Source organism: Chanos chanos, chromosome 6, assembly GCF_902362185.1.
Source record: "Chanos chanos chromosome 6, fChaCha1.1, whole genome shotgun sequence".
Lineage (NCBI taxonomy): Eukaryota > Metazoa > Chordata > Actinopteri > Gonorynchiformes > Chanidae > Chanos > Chanos chanos.
In genome coordinates this window covers 43,072,058-43,090,446 of record NC_044500.1, presented here as the reverse complement: position 1 = coordinate 43,090,446, position 18,389 = coordinate 43,072,058, and the positions used below count along the sequence as shown (strand labels likewise).

The 18,389-nt window shown below is 42.2% G+C and overlaps 2 protein-coding genes across 2 annotated transcripts in view; one reads left to right on the top strand and one right to left on the bottom strand.

Moving 5' to 3' along the window:
• The first annotated feature begins 377 nt into the window (after positions 1 to 377).
• Positions 378 to 6,826, top strand: LOC115815434 (cadherin-related family member 4-like). The gene is made up of 15 exons (XM_030778389.1): positions 378 to 608; positions 1,027 to 1,183; positions 1,415 to 1,506; positions 1,684 to 1,791; positions 2,127 to 2,295; positions 2,409 to 2,589; positions 3,127 to 3,277; positions 3,378 to 3,480; positions 3,652 to 3,858; positions 4,238 to 4,377; positions 4,547 to 4,688; positions 4,802 to 5,007; positions 5,406 to 5,539; positions 6,298 to 6,358; positions 6,749 to 6,826. Exons 1-15 carry the CDS (start codon positions 378 to 380, stop codon positions 6,824 to 6,826), a joined length of 2,160 nt encoding a protein of 719 aa, XP_030634249.1.
• Positions 6,827 to 7,993: 1,167 nt separating this feature from the next.
• The window catches only part of gnai2a (guanine nucleotide binding protein (G protein), alpha inhibiting activity polypeptide 2a), a 56,666-nt gene continuing 46,270 nt past the window's right edge, over positions 7,994 to 18,389 (bottom strand). The window contains exons 4-9 of the mRNA XM_030778603.1: positions 16,519 to 16,679; positions 12,704 to 12,832; positions 9,946 to 10,075; positions 9,612 to 9,765; positions 9,003 to 9,217; positions 7,994 to 8,691 (exon numbers count right to left, since the gene is read on the bottom strand). Of these exons, the coding sequence (XP_030634463.1) occupies positions 9,027 to 9,217; positions 9,612 to 9,765; positions 9,946 to 10,075; positions 12,704 to 12,832; positions 16,519 to 16,679 (765 nt within the window). The 3' untranslated portion in view covers positions 7,994 to 8,691; positions 9,003 to 9,026. The remainder of the gene's footprint in view (positions 8,692 to 9,002; positions 9,218 to 9,611; positions 9,766 to 9,945; positions 10,076 to 12,703; positions 12,833 to 16,518; positions 16,680 to 18,389) is intronic.

Here is an 18,389-nt window from a genome sequence, read left to right as displayed (position 1 = left end):
GATTAGGTTTAAGGATTGTAAAAGAATATTTCATTTAAAAATAAAATTTGTAAATGATCAATGACATCCACATGACTAAGCAGCTGTGCAGTTTGTGTTATTGTTGGTGTAGTTACATTTTTTGCACAGCAGCTGTGTCTAATGTTGCAGCTGGGGGAAAAAATGATTAGTTTAATTCATCTAACTTCTGCAGAGTGCCATATGGATTAATGTTATAGTGAATATTGTTCCTCTTATCAAACCCACAGCATCTATGAATAATGAAGGCTCCAAGCAGTTCATTTTTAGAATCTTATTCCTAACACTGCATGTGATTCCTTCAAGGTAGTCCCAAAGTTTACAGTGTCATTTTTTTTTAAATTAATCACAAATTCGGCATGTATCTAAAGGAGCTACGATGCCATTTTCCTTTGCCAGGGTTCATTGACCTGCCCGCCTCTGTGGACGTTTTGGAAAACACTGTTCCCAGGAAGGTTGTAGTGGAGTTTAAGATTGAGAGCTCTGATCCTCGTCCTGAAGTGCGGATCCTCTCCATCACCCCTTTTTCTTCCGTCTTCGAGACTCCAGCAGTTAACCCCACAAACGCCTCTAACATCTTCACCGTTCAGGTCACATGCTACTTTTCCTTTTACATTTCAAGTACATATTGCACCAAAACAAGAGAGGTATATGGAATGTAGGATCAGTACAATATACAGACAATAAATAATTTTGATGATACCAGTTCAATATACCACATTTGAAGTGTTTTTTGTTTTTTTTACGCTGTTCTCTTTCTTTGTTGGGGGTGTACAGTGTCATTCATGTATATTTTATTCATGTTATGTTATGTCTATGTTAAGTGTACGTTGTGCTTGTGTGAGGCAAATCGTAGTTGTGGAATCACATGTGAGGCTTGTACAACCGCGACAACAAATTTCCTTGTAAAGGACAATAAAGAAACTATCTATCTATCTTCTGGAAAGACGAATGAATGAGCGGAGTGATTAACTGTTAGACTTGTTTCATGCTGGTGCTGCCGTATAGATGGTGTTGAATGGCTCTGTGGACTTTGAGCAAACCAGGCTCTACAGCTTGAGTCTGGGTATAGTTCCAGCAGACAGCCCAGTGCTGCGGAGTTTGAACATACGTGTGATCAACGTCAATGACCCACCAGAGTGTGAGCCGCTGTTCCAGCTGCCAGGTCAAGTCATGTTCCTAACATAGACCTATATATATATATATATATATATATATATATATATATATATATATAGATATATAGATATATAGATATATATATAGATATATATATATATATATATAGATATATAGATATATACCAAGACTTGATAGCCACAAACAGTGAATGATTATCAGGAGACTACCCTGAGTTCTGAAGAGTTTTTTTTTTTTTATCCATGTCTCTGTGTAGGCGCTGAGGTTCATATCCCAGAAGACCATCCTGTGCACATGCCATTTTATACCGTATTGGCCAGAGATCCAGATAAAAATGATACCATTGCTGCAAGTATTATTTCAATATGATTATATGACAGACAGGGTAACATTTATATTTCCATTTGGTTTTCATGTCAGTTATTTATCTGTGCAGTTCTTTAGATATGTGTGTACAATCCAGGCCATTGTCCTGTCATTTCTGTAGCTGTATAAGATTATTGTCTTTGTTTACCCATAATGCAGTTCTCCATCTGTCGAGTCTTGCCTGAGTCCTCTCGAGGGCAGTTTTATATTGATGGGCGTGGCAGCATCTCTTCCAACCAAAGCTTTGACTACCATAATGGGCCAAGGGTGAGTACAGAGCTTAGGAGGTTTTCAAAGTGTGTGTTTCTGAGGAAGTTGTGTGCTTTATCTGATGGTATCTTACAGGCCTTTACTGTGTCCGTGGTGGTAAGAGACAAACAGGGAGCCAACTGCAGCGGTACAGTGCGGATTAATGTCCTAAAAGTCTTCACAGAGCCTCTGGACTTCCTGTGAGTGTATGTTTGTGGTAATTATTGGTCCTGTATGCTGTTAACAGACAGTGTTGTTGTGTCTAAGGCTGAAAAGTCATAAAATGTGAGTTCTCAGTCATTCTGGGAGTGCCTGATTTAGAAGAGGAGTTGCACCATATATTCTTTATGAAGGCAGAAAACAGTAAATCCAGAACATTCTCCAGTCTAGAGTCACGGAACGTCTCCATCTACGAGAACGGAGGGGCTGAGGATGTGGTTGCATCTGTTCGGGCAAACTCCGTCACCTCCAACGTGCTCTACGCTTTTGTAAAAACACATCCAGCCTACAAGATTGGAAGAGGTAAGAACAGGCGATATTCATCCCACAGAAAATCAATACGTTTGTTTCTGGCCGAGGATTAAAGCCGCCGCTTCTGTGGTGCCCTTAATATCACCGTTCTCTGCCGCTCTCAGAGGACGGTATCATCAGAACCGCCTTCAATCTGGACCTGGAGACGGATCGAACCTTAACCCAGACTATCCTGCTGGTTCGAGCACTCAGCCTGTCGGAAGGTCGCAGCGGGACGGCCACCGTCACCATCAATGTGCTGGATGTGAACGAACACCCTCCTTTCTGCTCCCCTCCTGTCTTCGTGTAAGAGCCATAAACGGTGTTCAATAAAGCAGAGTGCCACGGTGAAGCAAGTGTGATGGTTTTGATGAGAAATGGAGAGTCATTATGGCTTTAGATGCCATTAGTCAGGGATAGATTAGAATCAGTGCCATAAGACCCACTCAATTTTCATTATGTCCATCATCATCTGTGTGCTTTACTATAATTTAGAATAATGATCTCCTCTTCGCTAGACTGTAAGATTTAATTAGACAATGCGGGCACTGTCATCTAAATTGTATTAGCGGTTTAAGATTAATGATGAAAGAAGAGTTTTATTTTTTGTGAATGGTTTGTGATTATGTTTTTATGAAAGAGCCAATTGAAAGATAAGTTTTTTTAGCGCCGTATGAGTTGACCATTACTTCTGATAAATGAATCCTTGACATTAAAAATGGATGTCGTCTATGACATGTAAGGATGACTTTGACTTTTAGACCTTTGTGCTTTTGTGTGTTTAAATAAAGAACAGCATCAAGACACTTGTGGTTTCTGAGAATATATAATGTTCTGTTGCAGGTTAACAGTACCAGAGACAACGGAGATAGGAAGACGTCTGGGAAAAGTCACATGTTTCGACATTGACATCAGCAAGCACAAAGTGTCTCTCACTCTAATAGAGGACAACATTTCCCTCTTCAAATTCCGCCTGAGGGATGGACAGCTCCAGGTAATCACAACAATTTCTGTGTGGAATAATCATTACCCTTAAAGTACAGTCTGTACTACACCTGTAGTGCTCTCCTAATGGCCACTCTTACTCTTGACAGGTGAATAACAGTCTGGACTACGACGTCGCAAATGTTGCCAACAATAATTTTCAGTATGAAGCCACTATACTGGCTACTGATGCTGGCAGCCCCTCCCTTACATGTCAGTCCATTCACTTAAACTCTTCATCTATTTAATTCCACACACAAGCATTAAACAGTACTCTGATTTGCCTGACAGTTCCCTAGCAAATGAATATAACTGGATCCTGAAGAGTTTCAGAAACGTTGCTCTATAACTAACTTAATGTCATGGGTTCCTTTTTTCTTCCAGCTGAAATCAGAATTTTCGTCACAGTGACTCCAGTGAATGAATTTGTGCCCCAGCTTGCGGCCCCCTTTGCGCTGCCTGTCCCTGAGAACGCTCGGCGTGGGTCTGTGGTCGGAGTGTTGAAGGCCACGGACGCGGACTGGCCCTTTGACTCTGTACGTTTTTCAATTCCTGGAGACAACGATCTACTCGCTGCCGACCCAGCAACAGGTGGGTTCACGGCCCGGGCGACACTTGAGCCATTCTGTGCTTTCGGAGAAAACTGCCGTACGTTAAGTGTCATTCCACAGTTGATGCGTCGCTCACCTTTAATGAGGCTTGACGATGGTGCGCGTTGCCTCCGTAGCAACCATGCACCGAGCTTTTTTTTTTTTTTTTTTTTTTTGTACTGGCCTTCTTTTCAAACGGACAAGCACAGCCACACAACACTCAAGGCAGTGTCGATGTAGAACATTCAGCACGCAGTCCTCGTTCAATATCGGGGGATGCTCTTTGGTTTGATATAAAAATTCGTCGAACATTTGTTCGCCGTCCTGTCTCTCAGTCAAGTGTATTGTGGTTAGTAGACGTATCGTCTTTATCTCCTCAGGGCAGCTCTATCTAAGGAAAGAGCTAGACTTTGAGGAACAGCACAGGCATACTGTTACGGTGCAGTTGGTGGACTTCGGCCAGGATGTTGACAGAACCAACAGTAAGACAGGCGTTGCAGAAATCACCATACAAGTTGAGGTGGGCATATCGTACACGGGAACAAGCCAGATCAACAAGTCACGTGCACAGAAAAATAAAATATATTTGTGTGTGTGTGTGTAGCTTAGTTATCTGAATCCCTAGGAATAATTTAAACTAGTATGAGACAAATACAGTTAATACTCTCTCTGCTCTCTGCCTTCATTAGAATGTGAACGATAACGCTCCAATATGTAACCCAGTTGCCTATGAGTCCACCATCTACTCAACCCTGGCAGCTGGAGTCCCCATTCTCACCCTAAACTGTAACGATCCAGATGGAGATGTTCTTACCACAACCATTACCAATGGTCAGACACAACATTTAATGTGTGCTTATGTGTATGTTTTCTGCTCATTTCCATCAGTGGTGGTACTAAGTTAAGTGGTTTGTATGTGTGTGTGTGTCACGTTTCATTAAAAGGCGCAGCTGTGGATCGTTTCCAGATGAACGATCTGAGTTTGTCATCCAAAAATATGTTCTCCTATGTTCCTGACGGTGTATACGATGACAGCATGTTTGTGGTGACCATTGAAGTATCTGATGGGAAATACAGTGCAAATGCTGTGGCTTACATTACTGTAGTGCCCTGGACAACCACAGTTCCTACCACTACCACCAAAACCACGGTGAGCTAATCTTAGTACTCCCTGCACTCTCATTTAACAGGCCATAATGCCAAAAATGAAAATGCTCCTTTGTTTTACGCATCTTGGGAAAGGGTACTCTGAACCAATTTTTAAAAAAAAATATGTACTTTAATGTAGCCAATGATGAATTCTAACGTTTGAAAGAAACGCCACATATGCAGGTCTAAAGAAAAGCATAGACTTTCGCTGCACTCAGAACTTTACTTCTTTCTTCCTCAGTTCTTATGGTGAAAACCAACTTTAACCAGAATGTACCAGACAATAAAACCCTCCTAAAATATTCACAAATATCAAGGGTTTTTTTTTTATTAATGTTTTAGCATGATAAAGCAATTTAAAGCCAAATAAAGACTCCCACTTGGCTGTCTGTTTTCCAGAGAAGACCACCACAAGTCGTCACCATGGTTACAGAATTCTGGGATCCAGAGCTGTGGTTTGTGGTTGTTCTTACTGTAACTGGAGCTCTGCTGTTGTTTGCCTTGGGTCTGCTAACGTGGGCTATACTCCTGCGGTAAACCCTTTACCTTCCTTTTCATAAACCCCCTCTCCAAAAACACATCTACTGTGGAAAAGGGACGTGCTTCACCACATACAGTATATGATTGCATATTGTTGCCAGGATTTGCCTTGGCAAAAATCAACCGGCAGGTAGATAAAATACAGTTAACAGCATTATTTGTGAACTCTGCCTGTCTGTCTGTTTTCTGAGTGTTTATTGGAATTTTTCATATGAATGGGCAATGTTATTATTGGTATTCACAGCACCAGGCTTTGTGGGACACAGGGTACGACTGAGCCTCTGCTTGGTGAAAAGTAAGTCCTTACAGATCTATTAAAATTAAAAGGCATTGAGAACTGCAGTTAACACTGATTCTTTGCAAATTTCTAGGAAGTCAGTTATATGTATTTGTAATTTTTTTGGGGGGAGGGAGGGGCATAACCAACCAGTGGTAACTTTCTGAATGTAATATGCGACTGAGAGAAAACATCCAAAATAATTTAGCTGAATAAAAAGGCTTTACTCAAGGTTTAATTCATTTTCAAATAATGTGGCCATATTTCACACGGCATTTGCATGCCCCCCCCTCCCCTCCCCCAATGTAAAATTCATGTGTGACCATATAAAGATCAAATCTCAGTCGGGGATCCACAGCTAGAACTGCCTGTTCTGGAGACATAATGAGATATGATTGGTTTGGCCCTTTTAAATTAGCAGGTAATCACTGATTTATAACCATGGCAAAATGACTCCTGTGTTTGTCTGAACAGTGCAGAGACTGAGAAACACGCCATGACAGATCATCAGCCAGCGTCTCCACACAGTGACCAGGTAAGAATAAGCCTGTCACTGAGAAAAGTGCTGTGCCGAGCCACATGAAATCGTGCAGCAGATGCAAGTAATTTAAACCACACATTTAAGGTAAAACAGGAACATTAACAAGAGTGTCCAGTTTGTAATAACTTTTGGGGGGGGGGGGGTCTTTTTGGGGGGATGTCGGGGGTTGGGGTGAGAGGAGATGAAACTAAAATTGTCTTCTGCTTTTCTAAATAAAAAAAAAAAAGGCTTCACTAGATGGCGCTGCAAGCCTCTCCAAAATTAACATACAAGATGATGTCATGGTACGTTTGAACAGGCCGAGTTTTAAAGAGATTGGTTTAACATTTAGGATAATTACCTATTTTATGTTTTGAAATTTTTTTTTTTGTTTTATTTCCCCAGAGGTTTGATGGGAAAGCACAAGACCCAGGTAAGAACCGTGTGAAACAGTCTTCATCATTTTCACTAGCAGTGTCGTAATAATACCTTACAATATGAAACTGTTGCAGTACATTTGCTGGAAGGCAAAAGGTTTGTGTTAGGAGGAATAAACGATTTGTATAGTCCTATTCCATGGTTTTTTTTTCTCTCTCTCTCTCTCTCTCTCTGCTCTGTAGTCACAGGGAGGAGTTACTTATTCAGCACAGTCACTGGGGAGCGGCGCTGGCTCTAGTCGTTAGTCACCTATTAAAAATTAAATCATTTAAAAAAAAAAAAAAAAAAAAAAAAAGTAAGGTATCGTTGTGTGCTACAGTGAACTGTGGTTCTGTGATTTTAAATACTTTTTTTGGAGATAGCCGAGTACTGATCCTCCAACTCTTTAATGATTCAAATGATATTTCTTAACTGGTTGACTGTCAATCAAATTTAACAGAAAATGCTCTCTAGTAAACAACTGAATGCATGATGTTGGACCACTGTATAGCATACAATACTGGTATAAAGCTACACTCAGTCGTAACTGAAATAAATTTTTTCCCCACTATTCATAATGTCAGTTCTCTTTGTCCTCTGGTCCTACCATAGCTGAATAACAGAGAAGAAACTCCTGATCCATGAAAAGCACAAAGTCTGGTCTCTGTGCTTCAAAACTTCTCACAACATGTTTGTTGCCTTAGGATGTCTTATGTCAGTGTGCGATAAGACCCAAATGGAAAAATAACAGCACATCTCAAATTCACCCTATGGAACAGGTCTGTCATCCGAAATATTCCTCTATATCCAATCAAAGGAGTCGGGTGTAAAAATGAAAAACACACACACAGGCACAACCATATCTAGTGACTCAACTTTTATTTAAATTAAATCATTATATAGGACTTTCAAAGCATTTTAATCTTTACCAAAAACACTAACCCTTTTTTTTTCTCAATTAGATTTTTGTCTCTCATTAATCACTATTTATCCTTAACATGACGTGAAGAACATGTGAAGCTGGCTTACAGTAGGTCAAGAGAACTGAGAAAGCAAATCTAGGATTCAAATGTAAACCAAGGTCAAGGCACCAACATAATGAAAAAAGATGTGGGAGAGAAACAACAGAAAAGAATAGAATGTTAGGTATTTTACGTTCATACTTTTTAAATATCCATTAAAATTTAGCAGTTTTTTTTCCCCTTGTGTGAAGCTTTTTTTTTTTTTTTTTTGTCTTTTATATATACTTTGTTCTTTTTTTGTGTTTTTCTTTTTTCATTTTAAAAAGGAATGTTATGCTATGCTGTGCAGATTACTTAGCTAATATATATGCTATGTTCAGTTCATGCAGGACAATACAATGTTTGGCTATGAATGAGGACTTCATGTAAACATTATAAAAAAAAAAAAAAAGCACTTTCCTTTTTCAATCATAATCTCTATCTGAGTCTGCCTCTTTTAAAAAATAAGCTTTTTATGCAATTAAAAGTTTAATAAAATTTGCACATCAGATTCTCTAAAGTAAAATGAAAGTATTCATATAAAAAGTTTTGTTGCTAATAATCGAACAAACAAAGAAAGAGAAAAAAAAAATGAGACGAAACAACAAACAAACAAACAAAAAAAAATACAACAATTGTTGATTTGTGGTCAAAGCCCATAGGAGTTAATAATACAAGAAATATGGAGCTCCTCTTTAAAATTAAATATCGGACATTTGTTGGAACAGTTTTGAGTGAGAAAGAGAGAGAGATAGAAGACACAGGCTCTGGCTATTGGCATTTGTTACAATTCTGCAAGGCTCTCTGAGTTCTCAGTCTCTTAGTTGTCTTTATAAAAGCACATCAAAGCAGGAACCGTGATTGGCCAATGCAGTTGGTCATGACATGTCCACCTCTCAACCTTCTGCTCATCAGGGCTGTTCAAGTAATCTGAGATACAGGGGGAGAGAGAGAGAGAGAGAGAGAGAGAGAGAGAGAGAGAGATGGAGACAGAGAGTCAAAGAGTGGATCAATGCTCTTCCTATTGATTTCAACACAGACGCAGGCTTCTAATAAAATCAAGTAAGGAGCAGAGAACACAGTTTCAGCGGAGAGCATGTTTCAGCAACAGGGTTTCTAACATAGAAACACAGTATATAGTCACAGTATATGTATGTGTAATTAAAGGTAGGTGCCTGTTACCACGGCTTCGCCTGTGTGTGTGTGTGTGTGTGTGTGTGTGTGTGTGTGTGTGTACTCACTCTGGCTCTTCGACAGCCCGTTTCCTAGAAGAGACCGCAGTCCTTCAGGTTATTCTTGATGATGACATCGGTGACGGCGTCGAAGACAAACTGAACGTTCTTGGTGTCAGTGGCGCAGGTGAAGTGGGAGTAGATCTCCTTCGTGTCCTTCTTCTTGTTCAGATCCTCGAACTTCGTGCGGATGTACTCGGACGCCTCGTCGTACTTGTTTGCACCTGAGCGGGGGGGCAGAGTAGGTAAGATGAAAAAGATGAGAACTGGGTACTCGAGATCCAGCGCAAGGGTTTGCAGGAGACATCGGATACAAGACGTAGAGTTCTCATCAATCAACCGGTTTGTGGGTCAATGCACCTGATAGATGGGTTACATCCTCTTTGCTCCTAATCAATAAAATGACTAACTGACTGATATGTTTTTCCCCCCCAAGTCAAGTTAGCCCGCTAGCCTGCAGTATTTCAGTAATTAGAAAAGAACGGACTCATTGACATACACACAGAACAACTACAATGAGCATTAGCAGACAATCATTTCATAAATCCTTCACTAGCGGAAACCTTAGAGCTCTGCGGAGAGATTTATTGGCGGTGGCACGATGGCTGGACACGTTACCTGCGTACTCGGGGAAGCAGATGGTCAGAGCACTGTGGGTAATCTTCTCCTCAAACAGATCCTTCTTGTTCAGGAAAAGGATGATGGAGGTCTCCGTGAACCACTTGTTATTGCAAATGCTGTCGAAGAGCTTCATGCTCTCGTGCATGCGGTTCTATACGGGAAAGCGCACGGAGAAAGAGAGTTAGAATTACAAAAGACTCCACAGAAAAAGCAAAAGGAGGATAAGAGAACAAGATGAGATGTTATGAGATGGTGTGAAACAGCGTGTGGTAATGTGAGACGGTATGAGGAGGGACACACGAGGCGGATGTCCCGGCGGGCGAAATCTTACCATCTCCTCATCTTCGGCCAGCACCAGGTCGTAAGCACTCATGGCAACGCAGAAGATGATCGCGGTCACACCCTCAAAGCAGTGGATCCATTTCTTCCTCTCAGAACGCTGGCCACCCACATCAAACATCCTGCGGGGAGAGAGAGAGAGAGAGAGAGAGAGAGAGAGAGAGAGAGAGAGAGAGAGAGAGAGAGAGAGAGAGAGAGAGAGTGAGAGGGTTATCAGAGACCGACGCCATCGTATCAACACTGCAGACAGATACAAGATACACACATTCTCTCTTTCTCACACACACACACACACACACACACACACACACACACACACATGTAAAACAAGATCAGCTGAATCCTTCATACTCTGTAATGGCTATCTAGCTTAAGCTGCTATGTGCCTGAGAAAGCCTCCATCAGGTTTTATCTGTGGTGGGTCTGATTTGGGTTTATAGAGCTTTGCGACTATTAAAATGGAACAACACCAGGGAAAAAAAAAAAAAATTCCTGGCCTTTTCTACGGATAGAAAAACTAGATGTTGAACGGGGTGACAGCAAGACAAACAGGACACGTTTCAGTCTAGTGGGCTTCAGGTTGAGACGTCACTGGCAGAGTTTATGGTTTCCCGGTCAGGCAGAAACAGCCTCTGTGAGACCAAACGCTGTCCAAACATTTGGGACTGGGTTCGAGCCACAGGACCAGACGGAGCGAGGGGTAAGTAACGACAGACGAGGGAGAAGAAAAAGAAAGAAAAACCGTGTCTGAGTTAAAGTGAGAGCAGAGTGGCCTGAGGAAAAGAGTGGTCTTCCTCCACTTCCTCCTCCTCTTCCTCTTCCAGTCTAGCCAGCTCAGGGCTCAGTGCTTACAGCCTGTCATCTCGGTGGCATTTGTTGGCATTTCCAGCTCGCCGCCGTTTCCATGGTTATGGGCAGGCAGTGATGGGGATGAAACGTGGAGGCAGGCTGGCTGTTGACTCTTCCTGCCAGACTTATTCATGAAGACTGGCACACAGGGGGGAGAGAGCAGGACTCCCCTGTTTCTGCTAAGAGCTGCATTGGTAGCAGCAACCTAACTGACGGGAAATACCACTAAAAAAAACCAGTCCCAACTGAGTGCACACTTGAGTGGTGTGCAAAAGAGAGATCGTAGTGATACAAGATGATGCAGTGTAAAACACAGCACTTTGCCTTGCAATATCCATTACTGGAATCGAGACACAAATGCTCACACCAGCAAAAAGGCGACTTCAAAAGACGCCGTCAATATTTCTCTGAAATCCTGACACATTTGGTCCACTAGGAAAAGATGCACTGTGACGGCGATTTATGCGGGCAGACAAGCAGGTTGTCAGGCAGACAGACAGGCAAACAAGTAGCCAGACAGATAAGTTGACAGGCGAACGCTTCCACTTTAAATCGCGAAAAAAAAAAAGAAAAAAAAAAAAAGTCTTGTGTTTTGACTGACAGACTCCGTACCATTTGATGTGTGACTCCAAAGGTTTAGAATTGACATTTTACCCAGGCCTCCTCTGTAGTCTATAATTAAAAAGTGAGTTGCTGACTATGTGAAAGCCAATCATTTCTTCTTTCTCTGACTCCTCCTTACCTCACTAAACCAATATCCTTCAGCAGCTTCTGGGGAATCAATTTCTGCAGTTCCCAACACGCCACAGCACGAATAGATTAGTCGGAACTGGAATCTTTAATAACTGCGAGCTTGAAAAAAGGTCTTTGAGCTTAACTTGCATTGCAGCCGCTAGTCGTGCGCGTAGACCACACGTTTGATGTGTAAATGTGCGCTGTAACGCTGTTAGACACACACAGAGACACCCACAGCGGCATTTTTGGGGTTAGAAAGAACCAATACAGTGCCATAAAATTAAAATCACAATTGTCTTCAGGAGTTAGGAAGACACTTAACTGACAAAGGCAAAACAAATCAGAGAGGACAAAAGTAGACAGAACTAGGACGCCGCAACCAAATATTTAGAGAAGTGAAAAAGACAATGACCGTCCCTAAACAAACCACACAGTTTCTACAAAAAGAAGAAATCAATGAAAGGTAGACAAATTCAGGGTTTGGTGTGAATGAAGCTTTGATTGCCGATCAGGACAGGGCAGTAAATAAGTTCTTTTGAAGCAGAAGTAAGAGTTTGAGAGAACAAGTCTACAATGGGGAAAATGGTGGTTCTAAAAAAAAAAAAAAAAAAATTGGCTGTCAATACACAGTACTGCAGCCAAAGCCAGTAGTTCATGATGGTCATTGACAGCTGATTTTGGGAGTCTGTCTTGCTCAGGTTCATGCCTGTGCGTCACCGAGTTAGGTTCTTTTCATGTGTAATACTGCTGACCTGACACTTCATAAAAATCCCTCACTGTCTCTCTTTTCATCATACTTCCTCTTTCTCCGTCACTCCTCCACCTCCCTTCTCTCTCTCTCTCTCTCTCGCTCTTCCCCAGACACACGAACTCACGGCCCGGAGTGCATTGCTTAATATAGGTTACAAAAGAGGGCCAAAAAGCAAAAGGAGGAAGCGGGACTTTCTTTTTCGTTTGTGCAACAGTGCGAGCCCCAGACTTACAATGAACTTCCAATCAAGAACATCCCGGGGCTTCCCTACTCTACTTAAAAAACCATCAGCTTCCCGTCTTGCTAATGCACTTAAGTTTTACATAAAAGCAGAACCTCTGATTCATACTTCGTTCCTCTAACGTCAGAGAGAAATGTGTGGATAGGCTGTGTGTGTGTGTGTGTGTATACTCACTTGAAATGCAGATCTTTAAAGGTGAAGTGTGTCTCTACGATACCCGTGGTCTTCACTCGGGTCCTCAGCACGTCCTGCTGGGTGGGAATGTAGTCTGCTTTGGCTATCCTCTCCAGGTCATTCAAATAACTGAGAACACACACAAACATACAAAACACATAAAACTCAGTATTCAACAACCATAGTGATCCTCTTGAGTCTATCCCGCTCTCTCCTCTCTCTGTGCTGTTATCGAGACAAAAATACTTAGTTTAAAAGCTTAGCTATCTTGGAGCACAGATCTTACACATAGCCTGTACACAACCCGGCAGACAGTGTGATCTTGTCTGCTAAATTCCATATTTCCATCCAAAGGATTCACCCATTCACCTGTGTTCTCTAGCAGTCATTAAGAGCATTCACATCAGCCCTCGGACAGATGGAAGATTCCACTAAACGCTTCCCCCGGTTTTCACATTGTCGCCGTGACAATGGAATTAGACCACTCTGAACCCATCTGATTCCACATTGTTTAGAGGGGGAATAATTGCGTTAGTCAGAGCCAGGGAGCTGCGGCCAGCGCTGGGCCCAATTCAATTGCAAATCATTACTGTCAGATTGCTCTTACGCTCCCCTCTCTCAGACAGGCCCTGGGTAATTGAATGGTTCTGAGACTCTTTACTCATGAAAACTGCATCTTGTTTGCTAATGGCTTTTCTTCTTTCCCATTCATTTGACAAAAAGCAGAATGCTTCATTTGAATAAAGAGACGTTTATCCCCTCATGAGAACGCGATAGTGCTGTCACCTGCGACCTTCAATCCACAAATTAAATCAACTCTGACTAAACAAGTCCGACTCCCGTTTAACCAGCTGAGGAGAATCACATTAACATCCCTCTTTATTCAAAGCCAACCACTGCAGTACCCATAGCCCACACTGTTCAACTCAGTTTCACGGTGAACTAACTAGTGCACTGGTGCACAAGGATTAGACCTGTCTTTTTGAGGGAAGAGCATAGGGGGACAAAAAGATTGACAGTATCTATTGCAGAGGACCACTTTGTCTTTAGTCTGCTTGGTTCCAGCTCTTGAGCATGGTTCCGGTTCAAGATGGTACCTGTTAGCAGGGTTGAAAACCACACAGGACAGGCAGAAGCAGCAGACTGATGAGAAGAGTAAAGGATTTTCTATCAAAGCTGTCAGTAATCCTGTGAAAAGCTTGAACCCTGTGAAAACGCTAACGCACAATCGCAACTCTGTCAAATTGAAAAGTTGTAATCCCTCATCACACAGTGCAGCTTAGACTGCTTTTATTTGTCAGGGATTCGCGTTTGCATAAAACGCTGTTTGATTTGGGCTTTCTGCTTGATTTCAAGGCTTAGCGCAACGTTTTTTTGGTTCTAAGACTTCTTTTAAAACAACATTCTTTGGCTTATTAGTACTCAGCTGGCCACCTTTTAATTCATTTGTGTTTGGGATGTGACCTTTCGGGGAACAGGTGAGATCCACTCTAATAGCAGAACAAAGTCTCAGTTCCCACTGCTGGAGCACGGAAGCATGTGCTGGCTAAGATTTACAGCTGGGAGGCTGTTATTGTTTAAAGCTCCAGGAATTCCTCTGAGCGAGCTATTGTAAATAAGCCAAGTGAACTTTTACAAAAGGTGAGGTAGTACAGTAAAGCATCGTGGTCCAGCTTTATTAGTACAATAGGCCAAATTTGGAGGATTTACATGAGAACGTGAGGGTGCTAAACAAACACGACTTGGTAGAAGTCCAAAAGAACAGGAGCAGACACAATCACGGGGGTATATAGGAAAATCCTCTTTGTAATATTACTGCCATGACTTTAAGAACCAGGGTCACACCTTCTTTCTTGTTTTTTTTTTTTTTTCTTTATGCATCCTTCACTTTCTCTCACCTATGCTCACACGCACAAAGACACCCACTCCCTGTTAGAATGCCTTGTAGAGAAGTTAAGATCGAGACGTATCCGACTTGCAGAAGAGACCACTTATACCAGCGTTGACAGAGTGGGCAGTTTACGTTCTTTTCCCCGTTTTCCTTTTATAGTTCAACCAAGCGGCGGGGCAGAGTGCTAACAGACTAGCGCACCTGACATCAACACTTCGGTAGCCGCGGTAACGGGCAGACCAGGAAACGTACTTGAGTGCATTTTCGCAGCTTTTTACTCATTAAAACTGCAGCTTTGCAGGACCATTACCGACTGACAGCGCAGACCGTTCTCAGCGCGGAAGGACTGAGCGCTAATGAGAAGGATTCCACACAGAGATAAAAGCCCCGGCTCTTAGCCACAGGTTAGCAACCTGACAACTCAAAGAACTTTACGTGTCAGTGTATTTTTAGAAGTTCTCCACAGGTACATTTCTTGAACTTTTAAACAATTGTACAGGACTACATACAGCAGGAGTTCAATAATACAAGTTTGTTTGTTTTTTTGTAGTTTTTTTTCTGCTGCAAAAAGAAACTTTTGACAAGGAAAAAATGTTAATTAATTTTGCAGAGTGAACTCCGAAAACGTTTGGTTATGCAAGAGGAAACTTGCAGAATCGTGTCATGCGGATGAAGTATGGGTAACTTCTGTTAGCTTCGCCAGTGGACACAGAGAGAGCGTTTTAATGGATACCGGCTGGAATGTGAAGAGTTACTAGCTGTTGAAAGACCATGCTCTCCACCCTGCTCTCCGTACGCGTTTCATTTTCCAAATGACCGGCACAAACCTGCAGAGAGGAAGAACAGGGAGGGACTGCCCATGTGAGCAGCCACTGTAAAACCACAACACTCCTCCACCCTGTTTATTGAGGTCCTCCTCTCTCTCTCTCTCAACGTGTATGACATGTGTGTGCAGCAGAGGATTCCAAAACCTCCCATAAAGACAGTCTCGGTACAGTCACACAATAACAAAATGATTTGAATTAAATGCTTATGACATAGTTCCACGTGGCAATAAATTTCACTTATTAAATCAGAGAGCATGTTTACCCCCAGATAAAATACAACAATCTTTGTTGTTGTTGGTTTTTTTTTTTGGTGTTTTTTTTTTTTTTTTATCCATTGAGATCAATTAAATCTCCCTTGCAGCGAGAAAATCCCTCCTTTCCCGGATTGATTCAGAGTAAATTAGGCATGGGGAAAAATTCCTGGAAACTCAGAGGCACTTTAACCCTATTTTAAAAGCAATTGGTTTCTCAACGAAGCGCTGACTTACAGCAGTATACGCTTGGCCTGATCTCCTAATCCCCTTAAGGTATCAATGAGAAACAGCAGTAGGGCAGTTAAAACAACTGCTCTTTCAATGCAGTGTTCCAAACATTTTAAAGCAACACACATGCGCCAGGCTACTTTTTCAAATCTGAGCGTGTCTGTGTACTGACAGATCAAAAAGAGTCCAGCTGATTTCTTCCTGAGACCGGCTGAAGCCAGGTCTACATGTCACGCCTACGAGGCCACCCATTTACTGAAAGAGAGAGGAGATAACTATAAAATGAAAACAACCTAAAAACTCATTAGGGCATTTTTAACAGCTACTGAAACACCGTTTGGCGTTTTGCCGTTTTAAATGAAAAAAAAAAAAAAAAAAAGTATCACCAACTTCATACAAATCCTGAAACATTTATTATTTTTTACCAAGATGTTAACCGATGGGCACTGTTTTTCTTTCTTTTTTTTTCTTTTTTTTACAGTTGTAATTCACTTATGCAAGGTGTTAACTAAAATAAATCACCATGGCAGGTTGTTTTTATAAGGCCTTGAGGTAGAGATTCTGTATTTCATAGCAGAGATTAAATGGGTGTAAGGATTTAAGGCAATTACTCACTAGGCAGCAGAGTCATTGAGTTGATACTCTCTGGCGCGGCTGAAGCAGCCCTGAACTCCTCCGTCAGCCCACAGCCGTTGGATAACATTGGCCAGGTCTTCAGGGAGAATGCCCTGTTCCTCTGCCTCGCCGGACAGAGCAAAGAGTTGACGTGCATCATCCTGAAACAAACAAACAAACAAACAAGTCAATACATGGTTTCTCTATCTGTTTCATTTTTTCCCCTCCGTACCAGAATACACAAAAATTCACAAGGTTAAGGGGTATAAAAGAAATTCTCCATTTTCTGCTGACTTCACATCATATTTCCTCTCACAGTGACAGCGAAGACGCCAGAGATTCCTTTGCAACGCTATGAATATCAAAACCTTGCTTGTCTAGAATTTTTCATCGTGGTCTTCTACCACCTGGGAGAGATATCTGCCTGAAAGAGCGAGAGCCTGCAGCACCACTCTGTGTGTGTGTGTGTGTGTGTGTGTGTGTGTACGTGCATGCACAGGTTTGTGTGCATGTGTTTTAAATCATGTACCCGAGAGACATAATCATCTCGAGTGTACAGGGGGATCAACCGTAAGCAAAGAAACTCTCCTGGAGAGCTTGTGTGAACAATGTGTATTACTCAGGAGTAATGATATCTCCTGGGTCAGACAGGTTTTCAGCTCAATTAAATATGCCCATGCTAGTGTGTCTTCTCAGCTTGCACATACACACACACACACACACACACACAAACACACAAGTATGCGCGCTCGCTCGCACACACACACCAGTCCAGTTTAGAGGCCATGAGAACGGTCCTGTGGCGTAATTCCCGCCTTCTCTGCAAAGCGCCCACCCACATCTCTTGACCTGCACAGTTCAGGAGGTACAAGAGGAGTTCTTAGCGACCTTGTGAGGATAAGTGGACGGCTGCAGTGAGTAGGAGGGCGGAAGACAGACAAAGAGAGAGAGAGAGAGATTTAGTCCCGCGAACCAACCGTCTGTCAACTCTCGGATTGGCTCAAACCAAGCCCTCAAAATGTTGTGCTGGTGAGCCGTTGCACAGTTGACAAAAGTAGGCCACAGGAAGCCTGCTCTCAAATGAAACTTGTGTCATTATACAAGCGGTCATGAAAGCATGCCACACAGAGAGGCGTGACTTCTCTCATTCAAAGTATTAGGCCCTGTTTCCAGTCACAGCAGGGGGTGAGAGTGGAATACGAAACTACATGCATATGCACGGAGGATTTGAACCTAGCTCTATTTTAGATTACGTTCATTACAAAAGGCAGGCTTTTTTTTTTTTTTTCCACATGATGGTGTAACCTCAGATGACAGCTTTTCTGCCCACTAATAAAAGGAGAAAGTAGACTGGCACCCACGTTGCAAGCCGCGCATGGTTAAGATCAGAGCGAATTAAAAGCAGACTATCTGTAGTGGGGCAGGATTTCAATCTCACACACACAGAGCCTGAGAGGGTACTGTCTATCTACTCTTTAAGCTTATGGAGCAAAAGAAAAAAAAAAGGGGGGGAGGGGTCATAGTTATGGGGCTGTTAAAAGATTTACATCTGCAGGCTGTGGAGAGGGCTTGGGGAGAGAAAAAAGAGGGGGTGAGAGAGAGAGAGAGAGAGAAAATCAGCCTCTCTTCCACATGTGCTAGTCCTCTATGCTCTAACTCCACAGCATATGGTCAGAGACAGAGAGAGAGAGGGAAAGAGAGCGAGAGAGAGACAGAGAGAGAGAAGCCCTCATCAGCAGTCTCGTATGACAAACCTTTAAATCAGTCTTTCAAAAATTAGTATAACTGCAATGGAATATGACATACTATAAAAACACAGGCTTTAAGAATCTCCAATGCCAGCGAGAATTCTGCAGCTGGAACATGTGAAC

Bases quoted from the DNA above. Each gene is read 5' to 3' on its own strand.
- LOC115815434 (XM_030778389.1), top strand. From the start codon at position 378: ATGTATCTAAAGGAGCTACGATGCCATTTTCCTTTGCCAGGGTTCATT. The intron at 1,184-1,414 runs GTCAAGTCATGT...GTCTCTGTGTAG, and splicing joins GCCGCTGTTCCAGCTGCCAG to GCGCTGAGGTTCATATCCCA. The intron at 4,378-4,546 runs GTGGGCATATCG...TGCCTTCATTAG, and splicing joins AAATCACCATACAAGTTGAG to AATGTGAACGATAACGCTCC.